Here is a 26,211-nt window from a genome sequence, read left to right as displayed (position 1 = left end):
CCTTGGCACGCAGAGCTGGTTTCCTTTAAAAAGAAATCCATCTTGCAAATGGTACTGATTTGTAACTCCCTTTTTGCACTCATTATAGACTTCAACAAAGTCTAAGTCTTCATCGTATAAAGTCTTCAACAAATCGAATCCCATAATTCGAGAATCCAGAATAGAGATTCAAATACCTCCTTGAGAGTGCATCTGCAACAACATTCGTTTTTCCAGCCTTGTACTTTGACACAAATGAGAAGGATTGCATAAATTCTACCCATTTAGCATGTCGATTGTTCAACCTGTGCTGGTTGTTTATGAACTTCAGTGCCTCATGATCAGAATGCAAAACGAACTGATCTGACCTTAAATAATGCTCCCAATGAGTTAAAGCTCTCACAATAGCATAAAATTCCTTATCATAGGTTGAGTAGTTTTTATGTGCCCCTGTAAGTTTCTCACTGAAATAAGCAATGGGGCGTTGTCCTTGGATAAGAACATCTCCTATACCAACTCCACTAGCATCACACTCAACTTCAAACACTTGATTAAAATCTAGAAGTACTAAAATAGGTGCTTCGCATAGCTTGTGTTTCACCACTTCAAATGCCTTTTGGGCAGCATTGCTCCATTCGAACTTGTCCTTCTTGAAGCATTTAGTTATTGGCGCCACGACAGTGCTGAAATTCTTCACAAAGCGTCTATAGAATAATGCAAGTCCATGAAAGCTTCTTACATCAGATTGGGTTGCCGGAACTGGCCAACTCCTTATAGCTTCAACTTTGCTTTCATCAACTGAAATCCCCTTATCTGAAACTATATAATCAAGAAACACAATGCTAGAAGTAAAGAACTCACACTTCTCTGGTTTAGCATATAGTAGGTTTCTCCTTAACACCTTGAAAACTTCCCTGAGGTGTTCAACATGTTTAGCTTCATTCTTATTATAGACAAAAATATCATCAAAATAGATCACCACAAACTTCCTAATTAAGTCTCGCAGGACCTGATTCATAAGTCTCATGAAAGTGCTGGGTGCATTTGATAATCCAAATAGCATGACTAGCCATTCAAACAATCCACTCTTTGTCTTGAATGCAGTCTTCCGTTCATCACCTTCCTTCATTCTGATCTGGTGATATCCACTCCTTAGATCAATCTTCGAAAATACCTTTGAGCCATTCAGCTCATCTAGCATGTCATCCAACCTGGTTATATGATAACGATACTTGATGGTTATCTTGTTAATAGCTCGGTTGTCTACACACATCCTCATCGAACCATCTTTCTTTGCTACAAGTAGAGCTGGGACAGAACATGGACTCATGCTCTTCCTGACATACCCTCGATCCATCAACTCTTGCACTTATTTCTGCAACTCCTTAGCCTCTTCTGGATTGCATCTATAAGTTGGACGATTTGGCAAAGGTGCAACAGGTAGTAAATCAATTTGATGCTCAATACCCCTGTTTGGAGGTAGTCAGAGTGGTAAATCTTTAGGAAAAACATCACTGGACTCATTCATCAATTCCAGCATCAATGGATGAGAAATCACTTCAGCCCCCTCATTCTTTTCAACCACCAGCAAAGCAAAGACCTCCTTGCCCTTACCCATCTTCTTCATGATTTTGGTTTCACCACAAAACATGTTCTCCTTGGTTTCTCTACTGCAGACTTAACACATATAGTAGGTGATAATGGTGCCAATGTAATGTGCTTCTTATCCTTATGAAAAGAATAAGTGTTCTTGTACCTATCATGTACAACTCTTCTATCAAACTCCCAAGGTCGGCCAAGTAATAGATGACAAGCATCCATTAGAATAACATCACAGACCACCTCATCATGTTAGTTCTTCCCAATTGAAAAGGAAATCATAACCTGTTTAGAAACTTGCAAGTTGCTCCCATCAGTCAACCACTTCAGTTTGTACGGTTGTTGATGCTTTGTAGTTGGCAAACTCAGCTTCTCCACAAGTGTACTTGATGCGACATTGGTACAACTCTCACTATCAATAATCACACTGCATACTCTTCCCTTAATTGTACAACGAGTTGAGAAAATGGTTTCTCGTTGTTCTTCCTCTGTAATCGGAACAGAGTGTAACACCCTTCCGATTACTAATAATTCCCCACGATCAGGTTGTTCAATGATCTCATCATCTTCTTCATGAACCTTCTGATCAACGGCTTCTAAATCATGAGAATTCTGTTTTAGTTCTTCTTCAATCTCCTAAATCTCTTGAATTGTCATAACTCTTCGATTAAGACATTCAGCCTGGAAATGCCCAAATCCTTGACATTCAAAGCACTTCTTCTTCAAATCCAGCTCCATAGATTTTGCTGAATTCTGAACTTCTAGCTTTTTGTTGCTGCCACTAACATCACCTTTCACAACTCCTTTCGGAATCAAAGAAGAAACTGGATTGTAGGGTCTGGTTTATGGCTTCTTTCCTACTTTGTTGTGTTTCTCCACCTTGATAGCAAGCTTCTTGACGTCATCAAGAGTCCAGAAAGGTTGCAGCTCCACCTTGGTTGAAATCTCATCATTCAAACCATGTACAAAGCGTACAATAGTCCTCTCTTGTGGTTCTTGAACATCACACCGTAATTGCAGAAGATCAAACTCCCTTGTATATTCTTCTACAGTCCTCTTTTTTTGCTGCAAGTGTTTAAGCTTTAGGTACAAATCTTGCTTGTAATCATCGGGTAAAAATCTCATCTTCATAAGTCCTTTTAGCTTCTCCCAAGACCTGATTCTAGTCTTGCCTTCTCTTAAACGTTGCGACTTAAGAGTATCCCACCAAAGGCTAGCATAACCCTTCAGCCTTAATGTTGCTATCTTATACTTCTTCTCATCGTCATATGTATCATACTCAAATACCATCTCTATTGATCTTAACCAATCAAGAAAGTCATCTGGATTTAGATTACCTTCAAAATTAGGAAAATCAACTTTGAATTCTTCTTGACGATGTTGGTGTTGTGGACGATTGTCTCTTCTCCTTCTCCCATGTCTAGACCTGACACTAAGATCAAAATCAGAACTAAGAGAAACACGTTCGTCGTTACTAGAAGATGAACAGTCATCGTCTCCTCGTTGTCTCCTCGGCGGTACTTGCATATTCATGCCATTAAAAGCCTGAACCATTTGCTACATTTACTGCCTCATTTCCTCAATTTCTCTACCAATACGTTTAGCGTGTGCTTGGTCGAGAGTCAATCCTCTTGGAAATTTCATTTTCAATAAACAGTTGAAATAACTTCACTCCACCAACCTGAATTATAGCTCTGATACCACTTGATGTGTTTTGTCCGGAAGCGCGAGTACCGAGTGAAGGTAAGGTCGTAACGAGTAACTAGGAAGATCCGGATCACCACACTTTCATAAAGTTGCCACCACAAAGTGATAAAGAAACCGGTTGAGCTAACACCACACCTAGATAAAGTTGCCACCACCAGATGATAAAGACGCTCGAAATCCACCACCAATGACTCTTCCAAAACCAGAGGATAAAGGAAATGATCTTCATCATATCCAAAGTCACAAAAGACTCTATGTTTTCTCAAATTCGTCTTCTGATCTTTCCATTGATAATAAGCCTCATTATATAGAGGAGAATATATTAAATGAGAAATAAAAGCTAGTCTACATGCATAGAAACTAGTTACAGTGGAAACAACTTAGTTTAAATGCATGAATGTAGAAAGACGAGACTAAATTTAATGCAAATTACTAAAAACGAAAATGACTCTTCAAGTCTTCGAGAACCTTCTTTAAAGATCATATTTATCCATTTGAGTGGGCTAACTTCAGTAAAGTAACGCTTAGCCCATTGGTAGGCGTGTTTGCGTATTTTAGCTCTATTTGCTCCAGTTCTGGCTGATTCAGCACTGGGGCTCCCGCATCAATTAGGTGTTCTCTTAAGGTCTATTCTGGGTACCTGAGCTCGACACGACTCGATTTCTTTTTTAGTGGTAAACGGGGTTAAGGCCTCAAGGGTCCGACCCTATAAAGGTTCTACATCAAATCAAACCGGACCCTTCTCACCCTAACATTGCCTGCACGTGTGTCCGAGAAATAGTTGTCCCATGAGCGCCCGCCTGATTATAAAATAGATCCAGCTGCAACAGAAGAGAGCAGGAGATAGAGGGAAAAGAGAAATAGAGGGTGGTGTGACTCGTAAAACGAGGAGAGTTTTCTCTCTTTAGCTGCTTCTTCTTCTTCTGTCACTCCGATGGAAGGCGAAGGGTCCTCCACCATCCCCGCCGTCGCTGGAACCCCTTCTCCTCGCCATCATCTTGATGTTGAACTTGAACTCTCAACTGTTGTCGGATCCCCAAATGATCATGTAGGGTTTGAAGAAGAAGAAACAGCTGCAGTGGTTGCGCCCCCTGCCTCCGTACAATTCTCAGAGAACATAGTTCTTGAGGATGATCTTCGAGATAAGATAATCAGACAGGCATGCCATCTAAAACCAAACTTAATTTTTTCATGTTCAATCTGTGTTGTAAAGTTTCCATTTTTATGATGCATTTTCATTTGATAGAGTTAAAAGTTCCGTCTTCAAGTGCTTTTCTATTGGACAATTTTTTTTTATTAGTATTAGCTGTTTGTAGTTGGCTAAGCATCTGTACACTAATGTCAGTTTATTTCATTATTTTCTTTTTACTGAAAAACTTGTATAGGGAAAGAACTTCAATTTCTTGATCCGTTAATAGTCTGGAATTTTGTTGATGTATATTGTATTTTAGATACCTCATGTAAACACTCTTAATATTTGATTTGAAGTAATGCCAAAAGGATTGCTCATCTCCTTTATGTTGAGCAACCACTTTCCCTAAAGCTCTGAGATTGAAGAGAGTTATCTATATATTCTTCCAGATCTAGGGTGGTTCCCCTTCCTAAATGCACCCCTGAGAGCTATTAACCTTTTCCCTTCGTGTCATACACTTCTATACAAGGGGCGTGCAAAAACCCAAGGAGTTAACAATCATCTTCTTTGATTTGCCATTTGCGTGCTTTGATATTGTGCTGAACAACAACTGAAGGTGCTACTAAAAAATATTAAAATATCAATGAAGATAATGTGGTAACAGGACAGAAATCTTTGTCGTTATTGGTTTGAAGAGTAACTGTTTTATTTTGAACTTGAGTGAGGATCGTTAGAGTTAGGACTTAGGAGAAACATCGGGAATTATATATGTAACATTGTCTTGTTTTTATGCAGGTTGAGTATTACTTTAGTGATGAGAATCTGCCTACAGATAAATATCTATTGAAATTCGTGAAGAAAAATAAAGAAGGGTTTGGTAAGTTACTAAGTTAAATGTCATGTCCCTTGTAACTATCTGTCTCGTTACGTAATTTTGTCTAGTACCCAAATATTTTTTGTTAGGAAGATGCCTGTTATGTTTATATGGTTTACTCTTTGCTGCTCTAAGAACCCCGAATTACTATGTCTAGTGCTTTTATAGATCAATGTTTAATTCTATACAGTCTATCTTCTCCAAATGACTTGGGGAACTGAAATTTTCGGATCTTGTTTTATGTATACTTGATTTTGTTAAGATGCCTTTGTATTGGTACGAGGCTTTAACTTTCAATACCAAGGTCTCTTTTGAGGGTTGCCACTGTAGATGACAAAATGTTATCTTTCTAGCCGTTGCCACAATCTTTATGATTGTATGCTAATACCATGTATTGTTGCAATAAGTATTCAGTTTCGGAGTTCATTAGTAGCTACATAAGATGTAGAAATGGGGGACTAGTCCGACTTAGCAACTATCTAAAGCTACTGGCTATTCCGAGTTTCAAAACGGAGAAAAGCATTTTGAATATCGATGAATCTACCGAAAACCCAAAATTAGCTCTACTTGATAGTAAGTAACTTGGTGCCCCTTTTTTTCCATCCATTTTAAAGAACCAAATCAATAGAGAACAAATTTTGGTTATGGCCTATTAAATCCTCAAAGCCTGCATCAAGTCATTGACTAAGTGCTTCCTTCTCCATCCAACAACTAATCTGTAAGTCTCCTCTTCTAGTTTTCTCATAGTCCTTCTCATATCAATCTTCTTGTTCTTCTTCTTAAATCTTCATATATCCTTCCTCGCTCCTTAAAGCAATTATTTGATGTTCTTCACAAAAAAGAAACCACCAATTCTGTTTCTATTTTCTTTCTTTTTCAGCCCACTTATTTCCTCTCTTAATTTTTTCCCTTCCTAACTGACTATAATACCACATCCACCAAATAAGAATACCTATCTGAGCTGCAGTTCACCTCTAATTTAAATTGTGAAACTAAAGAAAAATATAAGAGATTTCTAAAAAATATTGTGGTCCAAAGTACCGATGCAGTACCTTGTAATGCAACATTTTACCAGTCCTTTAACAGCTCAAAGGTAAAAGAAACCAACACAGTTTCTTATAATGGTGTCTGATTTCTTGAGAACAATCACTTGATATATTTTCAAATAAGTAACATATATTCTTTACCCCTCATATAAAACACCTCTTTTTTATATAACAGTTTGTTTTGAGAAGATAGAGGGAGAAACTTGACTCTTTTTTGGATAAGAAAAGAACTTCAAAATCTACTTTAATCTAGTTAGAATGATGCAAGGAGAGGAAGTATGAAGAAGACGAATGACCAAAACCCGAGACCTGCCTTTGTCGTTTGAGCAAAAGGAAAAAAAAAAAAAAACAGGGTCAGGTAAATAGTCCCGACTAGCCGATTCGGTCCTTAGTGGGACCGAGTTGGGGAATTACTCGGAATTCCAGAACTCCATTGGACTAGGTTTTGGTCCTTAGTCGAGTTAGCAAGATGGGGACTCAAGAGTAGTCGGGGAGTACGCGGGAATTAATCCTGACTATTTCTTCATAGCAATGTAGAAAAAACCACAAATTTATAGAAATGATGAAAATGTTAAGCCACATCCTTTGAAGGTTGTCTGCCGTCGGTAGCTTACCTAAAATTGCTGCCCAAATAACAAAACTAACTCTAGGAGGTATGGTAGGCAACCAAATAAACTTGAAGTCAGCCACATCCCTTGCACTCGAGTCATGAGACCTGATCCTCCGATAGCAGTTCTTCATAGTGAGGTCGTCTTTTTCTCCTAAGTTCCATGATCTGAAATCCTCTGACTCAACATCAGGCTTGAATTGGCCCAGCAAGTCCAACAAGTTGGGGTATATCTCTATTTCCCAGTCATTGAGGTTCCTTCTGGTCTGAATAACCCAAGCTTTTCGATCCCAATCATACGAACTATGGACAGTAATCTCTTCGGAAACAACCACAGAATAAATAGCTGGGAATCTATCTTTGAGAGACAGTTAATGGCACCAAATGTCATTCCAAAAGCTGATGTTGAGACCATTCCCGAGCTTTCATTTTGTAATTTTCTTGAACTCTTTAGCATTACCAACAATCCCTTTCCAAACACCACATCCATAAGGGGACTTGATAGGTTATTGGGTCTAACCTCCTTGCTCCATCCCAAATTTTTCTACTATAATGTTTCTCCAAAGAGCCGTCTTTTCATTTCCTAGCCTCCATAACCATTTCGAGAGAAGAGCTTTGTTATGTCCTTAAGATTCTTTATACCTAAGCCCCTTCCTCCAGTTCCCTACAGATAAAATTCCATGCCGCCCAATGCATCCTCTTTGTATCTCCCTTGTCATGCCACAAAATTCACACATTTTTTTGCCCATAACTTTTAGGACAAAGCATGGGATACTGAAGAGGGATAAGAAATATAGAGGGAGAGCTGAAAGTACCGACTTAATAAGAGTTAGCTTACCTCCCCTTGAGAGAGTCCTGGCCTTTCAAGTAGAAAGCCTCTTATTAATTTTCTCCACCACCGGATCCCAAAGAGCTTTACAGTTGTAAGACTGTCCCAAAGGCAGTACCAAGTAACTGGTAGGAAGCTTACCTAAAGAACACCAAATAACCTCAGTCTTGGCAACCACATACCGATCTGGGATAACTGGAAAAATAAATGATTTAGAGTAGTTCACCTTGAGGCCAGATCCCAACTCAAACCAAATAAGAATGTCTTTAAGCTTCCCCAATTGACGAGTGGAGTCATCTAAGAAACAAAGTGTCATCCGTAAATTGAAGGTGGTTGACAGCTACTCCATTCTCTTAAATTTTGAAACCCTGGAGCCATCTCATCTCTTCAGCTACCCGAAGGGAATGGCTTAGAGCTTCAACAACTGGGAGAAAAAGTAATGGAGAAAGGGGATCCCCTTGCCTTATTCCTCTCGAGCTCTGAGAAAGCATAGTTGGATTCCCATTCACCATGATTGAGAAGGAAGCCGAACTAACTCATCCATAAATCCATGACCTCAATTTATAACCAAAGCCCATTTTCTCCATGACCTGATAGAGGAAGTCCCGCGCCACTCTGTCATAGGCTTTCTCCACATCCACTTTGACAATGAGGCCTCGAGATCCATTCCTCCTTCTCAAATCAATCAACTCATTAGCGATAAAAACCCGTCTAAAATTTGTCTGCCTGCTACAAAAGCTCCTTGAAAAGGCGATATGAGATAATCCAAAACAATCTTGAGCCTCGAGGCTAACACTTTAAAAACAATCTTATAGACACCGCTTACTAAGCTAATCGGTCTGAACTCAGACATATTAGCAACATTCTCCTTCTTGGGCAATAAAACTATAAACGTGTGATTTAGTTTCCAGTCCATCCTAGCTGTGTTCATAGTCATCATGAACTCCCCTTTGATTATTTCCCAGCATTTGGTGAAGAAGCTGATAGGAAGTCCATCTGGCCCTGGAGCTTTATCGCCAACAAGGTCCTTCATAGCTTTTGAGACGTCCTCTTCACTAATGTCTGCCTCCAACATATTATTCATCTCAAGATCGATAGTGGGAAGAGACATGTTACCAATAGAGGGTCTCCAGAAACTTTGCTCAGTGTATAGCTCGCTGAAATGCTCGATCTCAGTTGCCTTGATGTACGACATCTCACATATTCTTCTGCCTTTATGAGAAAGCTCCCTGATACGGTTAGATCTAGCTCCACATTTGATAATATTGTGAAAAATATTTTTAGTTCCTATCCCCTGCCTTCAGCCATTGGACTCTCGTCTTTTGGCGAAGATCTCCAGATTGAGCAACTTTTTGAGATCCACCCTGGACTTTCTTCTAGCTTCGAAATCCTCAGGAGAAAGATTGGGAACTACTTCCTCTTTGTCCCAGCTATCAATCTTATCTCTGGCTGCTTTCAATTCTGCATTAGATTTGCTGAATTTCTCTTTAGACCACACTCTCAGCCTATCCTTAATATATTGGATCTTACCCCAAAGAATCGAGCTAGCCTCCCCATAAAGGTTTGGCTCCACCCACCATTCCTTAATCTTATCTTCAAACTCGAGGTCAAGCATCTAGATTTCCTCTAACCTAAAAGGTGGAGGAGAAGAAAAGACTACCTCAGTTTTCAGGAGAACCGACGAGTGATCTGAGATGAGCCTAGGAAGAATCAACTGCTCCACCAAAGGGAACATCTCCTCTCATTCCGAGTTAATTAGGAACCTATCCAACTGACACACATAACTGGCTCAAATTGGTTGTTGGACCAAGTAAACTCAATCCCTTGCTTAGGCAAGTCAAATAAACCGTGCTTGGATATGCAGTCCTCAAAAGCAATCATACTTTTAGTAATTTTGGTGCCATTTTTCTTCTCATGCATGAACTGAACCACATTAAAATCTCCCCCTAAGCACCAAAGATGATGCCATCTAGCTGCAACTGCATAAAGCTCAACCCACAACTCATCTTTTTTCTTTAATACAAGGACCATAAATGCCAGAAAAGACCCACAAGAAATCATCTTTCATATTTCTCATTACAAGATTAACAGAAAAAAGACCGAGAAACTGATCAACTAACACCATGTCTTCCGAGTTCCACATACACAAAATGACACACGACGCACCGATGGAAGGTAGATCAACCCAACCATGGTTCCCATTACCCCATAAAGATCTAATAAAAAAAGGATACAAACTAGACAACTTTGTTTCCTGAATACGCACAAAAGAAGCACAAGAAGATTTAATCAAATTCCTGACTGCACAGTGCTTTGCTGGGCTTCCCAACCCCCGGAAGTTCCAACTAAGAATGTTCCGTGGCATAGGGGAGAGTCATCCCTTGGAGCCTTGATCGCGCTTGAAACCTTCTTCTTCTTCATCGGAACAAACATGTTCCATTCGAGTGCCTTCAACTCTCTTGGGATCTTCTTGACTTTGTCTTAAAACTCGAACCATCTTCCTTGCTTAACTTCAACAATTTCTCCTGATCCTCTGGTGTCACCATGGCTAACAGTGGGATGATCAAGGGCTCTCCCAATCCTTCCCCTTCCGTGTAAACTTGCCCTAGCTCCACATTTTCGTTTTGGATGATGGTCAACAACTTGTTCTTATCCTGGAGACCAGAGTAGCTCAGAGCGCCACGTTTAACCATTAACTCATCAACCCTATTGTCTAGTCTGGGGTTGCCTTCAGATGCCTTATCTCCTGACACCATTGACCCACTCAACTGGACTTCAACCCCGACAAAATTTAAGACGGCACCCTCGATGGTCTGTCTATCAAGCCCAATCCCACCTCTATCTGAGCCTCCTCCCTTCTTTGGCCAAAACCACCTTAACTGTCCTCCTCTTGTGACTGAAGACCATCTTTGACTTGGCCCACTTACTGGTATTTTCCGTCAAATCCTTAACAGTTGCCATCACCTCCTTTCGTGATGGCACCTGTCTCGCTTTCCCATCCGACTTGTCGATCATACCCATTTCCATGTTGTCCTCTCCTACTTTCTCTTTACCCTTGTTTGCCTGAGTACTGATGACTTACTTCGTCGCAGCTATCAGGAAGTCAATGCCTCTCGTACTACCAACCAACGACTCCTGAAAACGACCCCTTTGCTCCCGGTCTTGTCTTTCCCAAATCGATCATGTTTCGAAAACTTGGATGCAGACGCTACTGCTACTACATCACCATTAGGGTTATCTGGGTATTGACTCCTGGAACAAGGTACCAGAAATCTTCTTCAGCGGCGGGGATGTTTCAGATGGGAAGGTCACACCAATTTTTTTCGGCGGGTTTGTGGTCTGCCACAGGTAGTGCTTCTTGTCCGTCATCACTTCCGAGGACATGAAACGTTTCGCCGACGACCACCAGAACTTGTTTCTCCGACATAAATCCATTTGGCTTACATTGAACTGTAACTTGAGCATACCAGATGTTGATGAAGCTCTTGGTATCCTCATGAATATCAAGCATGTCTCCTGCTTCTTCTACCAAAGAACTTAAAATCTTGTCATTCCACAGATGAAATGGAATGCCATGCAACTTCACTGAGATGATGTTTGGATCTTTAGATATGGCATTGCATGATGCTGACCATTGCCTAAAGAACAATGTTGTTTGAACCCTCTAAAGTTATACGAATTCTATCTCCCACAAAGCATCAATATTCATCTTCGTACGAAGAACAACATATCCTTTCTTGAAGGGGAAAATATCAAACTCATCGCTATCCAAAATAGCAAAAATGACAAACTTTGCTTCTGACCACTCCCCAATGGCAGGAACCATTTCCAAGATTAAAGTTTCACTCCAGTTAATATCACCTTTCGCAGAGACCGCTATGAAAGAAGGGGAAGGTTTGTTTAGAGAAGGAGGCGATGAAGGATGTTGCGAAGGATAAGAGTTTTTGTGAGTGGTATGAGCATGCTGGTGTTCCTTAAATAGAGTTTCTGGGTTCAGAGTAACCATGTTGGTTGAGATTTAGTCTGGGGTTAATGAAGTATTCCTTACTACTCACAACCGACGTTTGTGTTTTCGAGTGTTTATCATTATGATTACCTCTCCATGCATTGGGTATGAGAGCGGTGGAAGTTGGGCGAATCTTAAAATTAGATTTCTCTCCTATCTGATTATCCCTCGAGCTGATCAAATACTCAGGAGGCTTAAGGATATTCTCCATTTTGCACGCCATATTTGTCCACCCCTGGTAATGGTTGGCCGCCGGAATACAAACAAACTTTCTACTATTATCACCTTCATCTACCTATTGAGCCCAAGCATATTATCCTTTCTCATTTTCCATGCTCTCCCACAGCCAAAGAGTATTACCATCTTTATATCCACCCATTTTCTTAGAAAAGTCTTTCTTAATCCTTTGAGAGGAAAGTAACCTCAAAAAGCTAGCTAAATCTTGATTCCGTCCACTGGTAGGCTAATATGCCATTCTCTGTAAAAATAAACTTCAGAGAAGCCCACCCTTCCGCTTTTCTGAATGTTCAAAAAATATTGTTTCCCTTCGATGATCAACTTAGTTTCCTAAACGACCTTGACGTTTCTACCTAACAGATCCCCTAATGCCTTCTACCGCCCCTACTAACTTAACTCTCTGTTCTTTAAGACCTCCATATTTCCAGGTCCGACGACCAAAGAGCTTCCTTTCGGTACAACTCAGGTTACCAATCGGAGTTGTATCCCTGTTTCCTGCGATCTGGGGGGAAAAAATCTAGTGGTCGGTGTATGCTCGGAAGTTTCGCCGGTGTCAGAGCTTCTCTATCCTCAGAAGCTTTCTTTTTATTATGGCTTCGGCAGTGTAATAAAATTTCCTCTTGATAAAAACAAAGACAAGATACCTTTCCATTATGTTTTCTTTCTTATTCTTAAATAGGAAATTAGGTGCATAAAAACGTATGTACGTTTGCACAACAAAACTTCTAAAAGTCATAACTCTAACTACCAGCCCACCCTTTTTCTACTCCAAAAGCAGCTGAACCCTACCTCCAAATCAACCACCTCCTTTCTAGGTTCTCTTGAATACCTTCAACAAAGAATGAATTCTCGGGACTTTATGAAGAAGAAACTTTAAGTGACCAAAACCAGAAGAAAATGAAGATAATCATGAAGAATAGCCTATGCTTTGTTTCTCTTGCTCTCTTTTTATTTTCTGTTTTCTACTAAAAATATATGATATTTAGATAGGGATTTCAAGAATTCAGATGAACTTTATAATCATTCAGACACAGAAATTGAAATCTCTCAATAATATTGTCTATCATGTTTTGAAATTTAATTCCTTGTGTCTAACTCGAAGTTATTGGTCCTTCACTGGTATTTATAGTTTGCTAATCTTTCTTATTGGAGCGCAGTATTATTACATTGTAGATTGTACACAAATAACTTATCCTATGTTAGTATAAACAAGCTTTGGTGTACATACAACCAATATGTACACCAATAAGAAAATAAATGTGCACTTATAGTGTCACATTAAACGCACTTTATGATGGAAATTGTTTGAGTGTACGGAAAGTATTGAATGTGGATATTTGTATACGTAAGTATGCTTTGTTTCGAGGGGTATCATGAATCAATGTGATACTTGAATAGTATAACCAAGATATGAGTTGGTAACAGTTGATGTAGGACAAGAAAGGGGAAAGAGAATTAAAGAAGACAATCATAGTACTACCTTTACTTCTAGACTCTTAAACTTCCAAACCCCTAGGACACTAGAAAGACATCATAAAAGACACTTGACCATCCTAATTAATATTTAGAAACTAGTAGAATTTCCACAAAGACATGTGGATCAGACCCACGTTATTCAAGGTTCCAAGTGGGTCATTATTCTAGGACATGCCAAATCAGTATTTGGCCCTTTAAATCTTTCTTCTGACGTCTCTCATATGGCTTTAACAGCTGCTACCATTCATCCCTCTCAATTCTCTTCGGCTTGCGAAAACTCGACCCCGGCGAGTTAACTGCATAGCACTTCTCATAAAGGTCTTGATGGCAACCCACTTCGATAGAAACACTTCGATGATCAACAATGTCTCGAGTCTCTTCTTTTTCTACTATTGAGATGCGGTAATGAGCCTAACAACAGATAAATGGGATCTTATTTTTCTTCCTCTTCTAGGTCATCAATCACAGGCTCCATAATCAAATAAGTTTTGACTTTCTTGAGCTTTCTCTTCATTATTTTAGGCTTGCTCATATCCTCTTCGTGTTTCAGAATTTGTAGCAAGACGGTTTGTTCGAGATTCCATCTCATCTAGTCTGGTTTATATGTCGTTGAGTTCTATAATTTTGAAAATGATACTGTCTCTACACCACAAGAGTCTCTAGGATAAGAACTCATCTTTCATTGATTTTACTTTAAACTGGAGTTCTATCTTTTGTTTACCCTTCTTCAGGTTCTGCGTTTTTAGAACCCTAAGAATGTAGCTGTAATTGTTTTTCTTAATAAACCATTGTAATCTTTGTATCTTTTGATTTCTTCTTGCTTATTCGACCAAATCGTTCACAAAATAGAAAAAAAGAGGCCTGTAGGATAGTTTTTGTGCTTCTAAGTTCCATATATGGTCGCAGGAGAAGATACCTTTTATCATGAATAGTTGATAAATTTCCTCTTTTCAGAGAATACTTAATTTATCCTAATCATTGGCGAGACCTCTGCGGAAGCTCCGATGACAAGTTTACCTTGATGTTCTTTAGCTTGTAAACAGGTCTCGGTTACACTGAGCAAGGAATTAGTTTCAAAATATTTCAATTGAAATGACCGAAATATTTTCATTTCCACGCCTACCAAAATTTCCATGAAAACCGAGATTTACTATTTCTCTGAACTATGCCTTGTCAAGGAAATAAATTTTGAAATATTTTGATAAAAACTGACCGAATGTTTCCATTTCAATGTCTACTGAAATTTCCATCAGAATCGAAATTTCATTCCTTGACGTCCTGCAGAAATTTTGGAATTTTTCGCAATTGGTTATGTCTATAACTCCATAATATCTTAATCTTTAGCTTTTTACTAGATTCACTATATCATCCTAATTATGTACTTCCCTAAACATAGCATTTTGCTTGTCACAGTACCTATTCCAGTTATTGCATCGTTTAGGAAGATGCAAAAGCTTGTACAAAACAATACTGCTTTGGTGGTGGCTGCCGTCCGTGAATCTTCCCAGCTGGTTAGTTCCTCTTCATGTATTTTAGGCACTCGTCATTTGGTTCTTTTCCATATTTGCGCACCTGAAAGCTTCATCTATCTCTATAACTCCATGGTCTTCATCAGAAAATTTCTCGTTAATTCTTTCTCATATGTTCTATTGTCTTAAAAACTATCTCTTTTATCATATAGGTTGTAACTGCAGATGGGAAGAGAGTAAAGAGGATTCATCCGCTGCCGAATTTGGAAGTCAAAGACGTCAAAGAGGCACATGTATTACTTACTGTGATAGTGATTGTTTTTTGCTCAAATCTATTTTTTAAGCAGTTTATCTGATATCTAATTTGTACTCTAGTCGCACACTGTTCTAGTCGAAAATCTGCCAGAGAATTATTCAGTACAGAGCCTTCAGAAGATTTTTGGTGCTGCTGGAAAGTATGCCTTTGTATCAATCTTGAATCCTTGTGTCGTGATTTGCTTGCAAAATATAAAACATCTTATAGGTCTTCTGAATTTCAGAGTAAATAATGTCTGCATTCGAAACCCTCATGGCACAGAAAGTTCGAAAGAGGGTACAAAAGGAGATGTGGCAGTAAGCGGAAAGGTATATATCTAACAGACTTGTTCTTTAGCTTGTAATCCTTGAAAATTTCCTAAGCTGAAATGTCTGATGTCAATGCATATACTTCGGCCGTATTAATGTGATAATTGGTTCATCTTGTTTCTTTCAGTGATGTTCTTCAGAATGTGGGTTTTACAATTCCTTGCTTAGTTGATTAACTTGTGTTTAAGCTTTTAGTGATATATGTTTCTTAGGACTTTTGGTGGATACTTATAGGAATAGATAATCTGATATTGGCATGGATGTCGCGAGAGATCCACTAGCTGCCTCCCCGATTGTATAGTTCCTTTTCTTTTATATATTAATTCAAAGTTTCAAAAAAAACTAGATAATCTGATATTTGGCTCTGTATTTCATATATTTGAAATGCATTCTGATACTTATATACCAATATGGTAGCCTTACCTGTATCCAATTTAGCTTTAATCCTGTACAACCCAAAGATATTTATAGATCTGAGAAAATATATATAGAAGCTCGACATTGGTAATATTTGCTTAGCAATTTTATGGATCCACCCTGAAGGAATCTTACTAATGGATCCTTATCTGAGAATAGGCTGCATCTTCATCACTAGAGATGTTATCCATGTATTGTTTTGGTACTCCCTACTTTTCGTATTCCTGAATATTCTATACATGGTCGGAGTTTGAATAACAAGCAAGAGGCTCTACAGCAACGAGAAGATTCTTGAACACTATTGACCTTACCTAAAACTGAAAGTGTTCCATTTATTGGGAATTCTTGATCCTTATTTCAGTTATCTCTTGAACACAGGTGCATGCTCTTGTGGAGTATGAAACAGTCGCGGAAGCAGAGAAAGCTGTGAGTATTAAATATTCTCATGCTTGTTAGTTGTTACGTTGTTTGGGTAGATCTGCTAATAGAGCTAAAATTGCCTAGTATACTCCAAAGTTAACTAGAATGCATTTTAGGGTCCAGTAGGTTTTGGACTATTTTACTAAACAAAAAATGATGCATATAGGTTAGATACACCTGCTCTCAGTCATTTAACTCTCTTAAACTTAAAATCGTAACTACTTAATCAAGGAATCTTGTAGTTAACAACTCAGCAGTTTAGCTGTAAAGTTTTCAAAGAATTAAGTTAATTAAGGTTGAACAATTCCGGTATGCAAATTTGGAGTACTGGATTGCAGACCCACCCAAAAAGGGTATGGGGATTCTGATACGTTCACTGGGAGGGAGAGTATCTAGAAACTCCGGTTACTCTTCATGGAGAACTAATTATAAAAATATGCTTTTTGTTGTTTAGGTATCCACATTAAATGATACAAAGAATTGGAGATCTGGAATGCGAGTTGAGATTCTTTTCAAGCGATTGGTAATAAGTTCTTATTTGTCATCAACCTGAACCCAATGACTTCCAAATGGACCGAAGTGCCACTAGGGGCACCTTTTTGGTGACAAAGCTGTATATTATTGTACATAAAAATGCTCTAAGTTGGCTGCTACGATCTTGTCATCAACCTGAACCCAATGACTTCCAATGGACCGAAGTGCCACTAGGTGCACCTTTTTGGTGACAAAGCTGTATATTATTGTACATAAAAATGCTCTAAGTTGGCTGCTACGATCTTCCATCCAGAGCAAATATGGGTTAGCAAAACGAAGCTGGAAAGCGGTTGTCCCTGAGAAGAAAACTGATACTGAAGCGTCGGAGAAAACAGAAGAGGAGCAGCGCAGAAACGTTCATGAGTGCCATAATCAGATACCTGCTCAAGAGGTCAGTAGTTACCTATTCCTAGTACTTCATGTTCAGTTCCAATATTTTGATGCCTCAAGTCCCCTAAGAGTATTGAGAGTATTCCAAGGATTAACAACTTATTGACCCACAGGTACAGTAGGTATAGAGAACCCTGGGGTCCCAAACTTTTTGACCGGTTGATATCCAACACTGAGATGTGTGATTTTTTTCAATTCTTCATCCAAATGTGATTAACAAATTTAGATTCAATTCTGAATGCTACTCTTGGAACGTGACAGTCCTAATCCTTTTCTTACTCTTGAGTCATTCTCAAATGGAAGTCATTTTCTAATTCTTAGGCTTCTCAACAGGAAGAGGAAATTTTTCCCAGCGAGAAGAGTGGAGTTGGTGGGCGTAAAGGCCGTAACCGTAACCGGTCAAGGGGTCAGAAACAGAAAAATATGAATGGTCAGGTACATGAGCATGCACAGGCCCCTGGACGTGCACATGTTCACGGCCATGAACATGGGTTTGCTCATGGGCATGGACACAGTCATGGGCATCGCTATTGGCATGGTAAGAACTGCTATACTTTTTCATCAGTATCACAATTTTCTTTTGAAACTTGATACGAGAATTTCTCCGTCTTCTTTTCAGGCCACGGACATGGAAATATCCACATTTTGCCTTCTGGAAGTGAAGGTACGAGTATGATAAAGAAGCCACCTCCAGGGCCAAAAATGCCGGATGGAACTAAAGGATTCACGGCGGGACGTGGTCGGCCTCTTGTTGGTAATAGAGAGTAGCATACCTTTTCATTCAAAGGTTCATGATTACGTAGGTTTTGTTGAGAAACAGTAAGTATGAGAGATACTTGATTGAAGAAAGACTATTAAGTTAAAGTATTGCATTTGAAGGTTTGTTTTGTTTATTGTATTTTCATGTATTCCTGCAAGGATGAATGTATTTAAAGTATAGGCAACTAAAATGTGGATTTCTTCTGTAAGAATGTTGAGAATGTAATATTTGTCCTTTTTTTCTTATATGATTTCTTAGCGGTTCGCACTGTGAAAATGATGCTTGCTTTTTAGAGTTGCTAGTTTGGGTAGACGTAATACTCGATTGCAGACTTTAGGTTGAGATGTGATTTCTCGTCGTATGAAGGAGCAGTCTTAAAGCTTCTTCCAACTTGATGCGAAAGACCTTTAGGTTAAGCATCTCCTTGCAAACTGCAAGATTGCATCATGTCTGTGGAACTAATTCATCAATTCTAGAAAGATTAGCTTGTACCTTCCGCTTTCTATGGTGAAAGCAATATGATTCCATGATTTTGTTTTTAATCGGAAAAATATCATGTCGTAACACAGATATATAACCTTGTGTATTCTGCATCTTCTTGTATATTTTCCTTCATCAATCCACGAGTTTTCGGTTCAAAATAAAATTCGAAACATTGTTTTTTTTATGTATGACACATATAAAAAAAAATGAAATTAAGTATGAAACTTTAACAATAAATAACACGTTATTTATGAAACAAAACAAGAATCGATAAACAGAAAAACACTGTAACTTTGACATTTAGACATACTTTAATTATACTAAAAGAAATACACGTAATTGATACTAAATAACGTGTATATTGCGAAACAAATAGTAAATTTGAAATCAATCGAAAAAATCTAAGAAAAAAGAGAATGAGAATTTTGGGGATTGGTTTTAAAAGTGGGTTTTTCTTATACAAAAGGTTATAATGGGTATTATGATTAAATAGAAATGATAGAGATCTGTTTTTTCTATAGAGATAGGTCAATTTGGACTAAATATCCATTATAATGATTATTTTGGCTTAAAATCCTATATTGATATTAGGGTGGACTAAATGTGTGTTTAGGTGTAGATTTTGGAACTAAGAACCCTAAAATTAATATACGAATTCAAAGTTTAAAACAAAATGATCAACTGGTGAAGGTAAGTATTCTAGGTCGTTTTGGGGCTTTTCTTTTGTTTTTCTATCTTGAAGAGAAAATATATTTCTAACAACCAAGAGTAAGGTTGCATTATATATCAGCCCTTAAAATGTGGAATATCCAAATCCTGTCATTTGCATTACATATCGGCTCTTAAAATGTGGAATATTATTCCAAATCCTGTCATTTCCCAGTTGTCTTGCCAATTTAGCTAGTTTGTCGGCCATGATATTGCTTGTTTTATGGCGTGTGCAAGTTTGATGTTGTTAAAGCGGCAGCCAACTTCCTGATTTGCTTAATGTCGGGAAGGGATTGCCATTGAACGGTTTGTGTGGCTCCTTGTAAAGGATGGTTCCAGGCAGGGCCTGCCCAAATAATTTGGGGGCCTAAAGCAAAGAAGATTTGGGGTCCCTTCTCACATTCACTATAGAAATAGTTAACTTTTTGTTGTGACAGATAAATTAGTATGAAAAGTATAACTAAAACGCATAAGCCTGAACTATATAGTACATAAGAAGATCCAATTTACATACAAAATGAGCCTAAATATGTTTTGCAAAACGTTCTTCTCGCCTTTTGAGATGCATAAAACCTGATTGATATGTACGCTTCTTTTTCACACTATTTTCAATTGAATAATTGAAATACTATACAGAAATTTGGACCTAAAATAGAAATATTAAATTTGAATCAAATACACATAATCTAATTGAATAGTACAATTCTGTAAATTACTATTGTAAACAAAAAAATGTGGTTAAAAATATGTAGTTAAATTTAAATCAGAGAATGTAATTGTTGTTCGTCGAGATCTAATTTTAAAACTAATATAATCAATATTCTCTGGCAATAGGACATCAATTTACATACAGAAATGAGTCTAAATATGTTTTGGAAAACATTCTTCTCGCCTTTTGAGATGCATAAACCTGATCGATATGTACGCTTCTTTTTCACACTATTTTCAATTGAATAATTGAAATACAATACAGAAATTTAGGCCTAAAATAGAAACATTAAATTTGAGTCAAACACACATAGTCTAATTAAATAGTACAATTTTGTAAATTACTATTGTAAAAAAAAGGTTATTTTGCGAAAAGGACATGACCGTTTATTATTTTGCAAAGGGGTCGTGGACTAAGATTGACCAGTTAAGTTTTAATGCCACTAAGTTTTAACACCGTTAAATATTAACTTCGTTAATTCTAACTATATTACTTAAAAAATTATGGTTGTATTTAAGTAAATTTTATGTTTGCTCAATTAATAGAGTTGGAAAATTTCAGAAGTCTAGAAAAGATTGGTAAAAATTAAGAAAAGAACGATCCAGAAAACCCTAAAGATAAAGTAAAAACTTTAAGATACAAAATAATAGACCCTACAATACAAAGTAAAAAACCTTAAAATACAAAGTAAAGAACTTATTTGTTACTTACTGATTTCGGCCAAGAAAGATGCTGACTTTTTTTTTAAGAAAGAAAATCAAGGGTTAGGCAAGTTCTATCAATCGGCAACACCTCTTCATTATCTGTTAAAAATCAAAGGTTGAAGAAATAAAAAGGGAAAAAGATGAACTGAATAAGTTATCTTCGTTTAAAACAAATGTGAGATTAGGCAAGTTTACTTAAATATAACCATAAATTTTTATGTAATGTAGTTACAATTAGAGAGGATAAATCTAAGGCCCAAAAAAGGAGCCCAAATAGGAAATCCAACCCAATAGGGAATTATATTTCAAAAAAAACCCAAAATGTTAGATTACCTCTCTATCCCTCCAAAAGAATTTGTTCCCTCTCTTATCCCTCACACATTTCCCGCCCGAAACACCCTCCCATCTTCCCCTCCCAGACTTCTGACTTGATTGAGAGGAGCCGGCAGACACAACCCGAGACTGACATCCCTCTCCTTCATTCACATCCACACAAACCCACTCCATCTCTCTCTCTTCATTCAAACGATTTCTCTCCATCTCCATCTCTCCTCTCTCCTCATTCAAACCGGTAAGACACAACCCTCTCCATCTCTCTCTCTCTCTCTTCATTCAACCGATTCACTCTATCTCTCCTCTCTATCTCGATCAAAACCAGAAAACCGGTCCATCTCTATCTCTCTCTTTCTCTTTTTCAAGCGAAACAATCTCCAGCCATTAAACCCTCTTTCATTCGAAACGTTACAGCCGAATCTCTCTCTCCCCAAACCTATTTAAGCAACCGGATCTACTCTCTTTCTCTCTATTTCGCTCTGTTTCAACGAATCTCAAGCTTCTCTCTCGATTTCTCTCTCTTTCAGAAACAGGTACATCTCTGTTCTTCCTCTAACTCTTGATCCTCTCTCTGTTGTTGGTAAATTATTAGGATTGTTGGAACATTTTTGGGGTTTCTGGTTTCACATCTATGGGTTTTGGTACAGTTTTATGGGTGTTTGAAAATTTGGGGGAGTTTTCAAACAATTAGGGTTTATGATTTCAAGTTTTGTAGTCTGATCTATAGTCTGTGATAAATCATTTTGGGTTGTTTTTCGAAAAAGTTTTAGGGTTAAGCTGCTCTAAAGTTTGTGATAAAACATTTTGGTTGTTGTTTTGTGATTTCGGAACCATTTGGTGTTTATGGTTCTTCATCAAGCTTCTAGGTTAGTTTTGTTTTAACATTTAGGGTTGTGATCCGAAAGTTAGGTTTCTGTGGAGACATTTAGTACTTTGTCTTTGTTTTTTGGGGGTCTGTCTTTGTTTATGAAGTGCATGATTTGGTTTATCATTGTGGGTTGTGTTGAAGAAATGTTGGATTATGTTTAGACATTTTGATAGTTGTTAGTGATTTCGAAAGCATGCATCTACACATAAAGGTCATTTGGGTGTTTATGATACTACATCAAGTTTCTAGGTTAGGGTTGTTTTAACATTTATGTTTCTGTGGAGAAATTTAGTCATTTGATCAAGATTTATGGGTTGTTGATTAACAGAATGTTTTTTTTTTTAACATTCATGGTTGTGAAAAAAAAAATTAGTATATGTTTATACATTTTGGTTGTGTAGATACATTCCACAGATGTTTTAACATTTATGTTTCTGTGGAGAAATTTTGTCTTTGTGTTTGTTTGAAACATAAGAACTTTTGCAGACAATCCCAAGATGGTTAAAACTAACACAAAGAAAGGAGATAGTGCTGATAAGAAACAACAGACTCCTGTGAGGGCTAGCCCCAGGAAGAGACCTGCTGAAGAGCCATCAAATGCTGGGCCAAGCAAAAAAGGCAAGAAAGTTGCCAGCCCCCAACAAGCAAAGGTGTGTTATTATATAAATTTTTTTTTACAATGTCCTGTAATTAATGTTTGTGTTCTCACATTTCTTATAATTGTTATGCATATTTGTTAATGTATTGACATTCTGTAAAATGTTGTTTCAGTTATTGATCTGTCATTATTGTGTAGACCATTGGCCTATGCTTATTGTGTAGACACATTAAAAAATGATTTTCCATTACTTATTGTGATGAAGCATTCAGTTTACTGTTGACCATTTTGTTGAATGCCCTGACATTTCTGTTATTGTTTCTGTGAAGCACCGTGGGTTTACAGCGAAGGTTAGAGTGCCGACGGAGGAGCCCAAACATACCGAGGCTAAAGAGCAGAAGAAGAAAGCTGCTTTCAATTACAAATGTAATTTGAAAGCAGTTTATAAGGTGGCGAGGGAATTGCAGAACGACATTACTGAAGAGCAAAAAAAGATGTTGTTTGCTTCACCCTTCGGGCCCTTGTTTAAGGCAGTGACCAGTATTACTTTCCGAAAGGAGAATGTTATCGAGAAGCCTAACAAAGCCATCTACGATCTGCTCTATTGCTTCGACAAACAGAGCCAAGCCTTCAACATCGGAGGGAAGATGATTCAGTTCACTCCCGGAGATGTTGCTTTGCTGTTGGGAGTCCCAATGGAAGGACAAATATATGAAGCATTCCCAACCAATGTCAACCTAGATGCCACAAAGGACCAGTTTCTGAGCAAGTACTTCAGAGACTGTATTGTAGAGGGAAAGGCTTTATCTTTTGGCGGCCCCAACATCGAAAAGGCTTTGCATGTGGCTGCAAGAACAAAGGCTCCGGCCATTGAGTTCTTGAAACTCTGGATTATGTACATGGCAGCCACATTCCTGTTTGCTTCAGCTGCCGGCTCCTCGGTTGTCGGGAGTTTTTATCACAATCTCCAAACGGAGAGAATGATGAAAAGAGTTTCATGGGCGAGAGCTATTCACTCCTACATGATGGAGAGAATAAACAAGCACTCGGAAGACCCGGAAAAAGCTTCAGGATGCCTGACTCTTCTCCCCGTAAGTATTCATAACCATGCACTTAAATGTTTCATAATTTCTTATAGTGATAGAAGTCAAATTAGTTTGCTCTGACATTCTTTAAAATGTTTCATCATTATTTTTGGGGGCTTATCTAATGCTGAAACATTTTGGAGAATGTTTGGGCATTTTATAAAATGTGTTTCCATTTCTTATGGTGATAAAGAAAAACACTACTGACCTTAGAGTGTTTAATTTCATTGCAGTACTGGTATTGCATGCACACCAGGATCCATGAGGACCTGGTTGGAGAAGTAGGGGTCAGTCCTAGAATAGCTCGATGGATGATCGAGCCATTCTTCCTTAAAGGACTGGAAGAAGAGCTGGAAAGCATTACAGAGGAGCAGGTAATTTGTTTTAACATTTCTTATAATGTCTCTGTGATTTGAATTAATGTTCTAACATAACTGATGTCTGAGTGACATTTTATGAAATGTTGGAACATTTGCAGGAATGTTTACACATTTAATTAAATGAATGTATTTTTTTAAGAGGTGTTGAGATAATAACCATATGTATCCCTCCTTGTAGGTGAAGGTGGAGTTGGTGGCGGAGTCTGTGGAAGAGGAAGAGTTGTTAAAGTTCACGGAGAGGGTAGTGGAGGAGATGAATGAGGAGGAAGTAGAAAAGTTGAAGGAGGAAGTGGAGAGGTTGAGAGAAGAGAATTTGTTGGTTAAGAGAGAGTGTGAGATGGTTAAGAGAGAGAGATAAGTATTAAAAGAGGAGTTGGAGAGGATGAAGAGAGAGAGAGGAGAGAAAAATGATGTATTGGAATTTGATTTTGGTGTCGGAGGGGAGGTGGATGTTAGAGACGAGGTTGGTAGAGATTTGGTGACTGTTGGAGAGGAGGTGGAGGGTGGGGAGGTTAGACAAGAGGTGGAGAGTGGAGATGGTGGAGAGAAGATAGTGGAGCAGGAAGTAGCCCCAAAAAATGCGGAACAAGTAAACGTAGAAGCCCGCAACGAAAAAGAAAGTGATGCCGAAGCCCAAACTGAAGGAGCAGAAATAGACAATAAGGGTAAGAAGGCAATTTCTGATGAGTTGGAAAAGGGTCAAACTTCAGGGGAGGGGCAAAACCAGGAGCAGAAAGAGAGCCAAGTTGCTGGGTCAAGTGAGCAAATGCTCACGCAATTCTTTACTTCTGTTGACATTCCTGTTTTTGCTTGATAATAAGTTGGAAATGTTGGAGCAAATACCAGAATGCTTCAACATTTGTGATACTGTTATAAAAGTAATGAATATTGTCTTTTTTTAGATTTAAGTTGGTTTTATTTCTAGTTTATTTCTTTTAAGCAACGTATTAACTTGTGTGCAATCAATCTATCTTCTCTGAAATTCTTACTTACTTGTCAGATGATTGGTATGAACATAAATTGTTCGGCCATCGTTACAAGTTTTTTGATAAACGGTAAGTAAAAGAATTCTGTCGTACTCCCACGATGTCTTTTACCACGACAATTGAAGACTGTCTTTTACCACGAACGACAGTAGAGTGGTCGGCTAAGTAATAAATAAGAAACAAACAAGTAAGTGTTCTTCTCCGCATAAATACGTAAAATGTTGGAACATCCGTGATAACGTTTATATATATTGATCAAGAATTGGAGAATGCTTTTTGTTTAAGATTTGGTTTTCTATCGAATGTTGACTAGTTAAACGTGTGGTGGTGGGGGGCAGGTGAAAAGCAATTTGCAAGTGTTTTGAATGTAGGTGAAAAAGAGACGGAAGAACTAGACTTTCAGCTGACTTGGCCTTCAGCTTTCTTTTCAGAGGTTTGTGAAGTGGCCAAAGAATATGAAAACTACGAGATCGTGGAGAATGAAAGTTCTTCGGAAGACGATTTTGTAAATAAGCCACAGGTTGAAATGGCTGAAGTTGTTCAAACGAAAGAGAAAAACAAACAAAACTCTCTGGTTAAGAGGGTAAAAACTCAGCCAAGAACCCGAACTTTGACCGAGAAAGGCAAGCAACTCGAGAAAAAGAAAACAATCAATGTAGAGGACATTATAGAGTTGGGAGCCGGAAAGTCAGAAGAGGAGAAAGTTAAGAAGCTTGGAAACTGGAGAAGAAGCCCAGTCTGGAAGAATGTCAAGGAAGATGAAAAGGGTCTGATGGAAGAATTCCTCAGGAAAAGTGACAAAAGGTACGAGTAGGTTACTGTAATGTTCTAAAATTGGCTGATATGTCCTATCATTACAAAAGGTGACACTGTTTTTTCCACATTTTCCAGTACTAAAGTGTGGTTTAGTGACGGGATAAACGACATATGTGGAAAACAGCTCGACATGTTGATGATGAATCTAGAATGCGATTCACAGATAATCAACTGGGCCAGTTCCTTCGTCACTAATCACAAGGAATTGAAAGAAAAGTGTGTGCTTTGCCTCCCATCAGAGATCTACGTAAGTTAAGTGATTAGAATGTTTTCCTATCGTCATCTTTTATATGAGTGAACATTTTGATAACTTTGTGTTTGTTCGACAGACAATGATAAAGTCGGAGGTCAACCAAGCTTCAATCGAACAAATGCTCAATCGCACGTTGAGTAATAATGCTGGGAAACTGGAGATATTGTTTGTGTGTGCACCAA

The 26,211-nt window shown here is 38.2% G+C and overlaps 1 protein-coding gene and 1 long non-coding RNA gene across 3 annotated transcripts; both read left to right on the top strand.

Annotated features, from left to right (window-relative positions):
- The first annotated feature begins 4,030 nt into the window (after window positions 1-4,030).
- Window positions 4,031-18,351, top strand: LOC147557403 (la-related protein 6A-like). 2 transcript variants are annotated; one of them, XM_086658266.1, is made up of 11 exons: window positions 4,031-4,444; window positions 5,213-5,294; window positions 14,906-15,003; window positions 15,174-15,254; window positions 15,337-15,416; window positions 15,501-15,585; window positions 16,381-16,428; window positions 16,877-16,945; window positions 17,210-17,347; window positions 17,680-17,884; window positions 17,966-18,351. In XM_086658266.1, exons 1-11 carry the CDS (start codon window positions 4,220-4,222, stop codon window positions 18,112-18,114), a joined length of 1,260 nt encoding a protein of 419 aa, XP_086514392.1. In that variant the 5' UTR covers window positions 4,031-4,219; the 3' UTR covers window positions 18,115-18,351. The 2 variants fall into 2 exon arrangements, with proteins under 2 accessions (XP_086514392.1, XP_086514391.1); XM_086658265.1 differs by having other exon boundaries at window positions 4,069-4,444; window positions 15,337-15,585.
- A 4,991-nt stretch (window positions 18,352-23,342) lies between these two features.
- Window positions 23,343-24,216, top strand: LOC147557402 (uncharacterized). Its single transcript, XR_015235214.1, has 3 exons — window positions 23,343-23,600; window positions 23,828-23,968; window positions 24,153-24,216. It is a non-coding gene; the product is annotated as an uncharacterized LOC147557402 (long non-coding RNA).
- The last annotated feature ends 1,995 nt before the right edge of the window (window positions 24,217-26,211 follow it).

Source organism: Eschscholzia californica, unplaced genomic scaffold, assembly GCF_041429995.1.
Source record: "Eschscholzia californica isolate CP2 unplaced genomic scaffold, dmEscCali1.0.p SCAF_2, whole genome shotgun sequence".
Taxonomy (NCBI): Eukaryota; Viridiplantae; Streptophyta; class Magnoliopsida; order Ranunculales; family Papaveraceae; genus Eschscholzia; species Eschscholzia californica.
The sequence above is the reverse complement of the archived record's forward strand: the minus strand, read 5'-3'. Positions and strand labels throughout refer to the sequence as shown.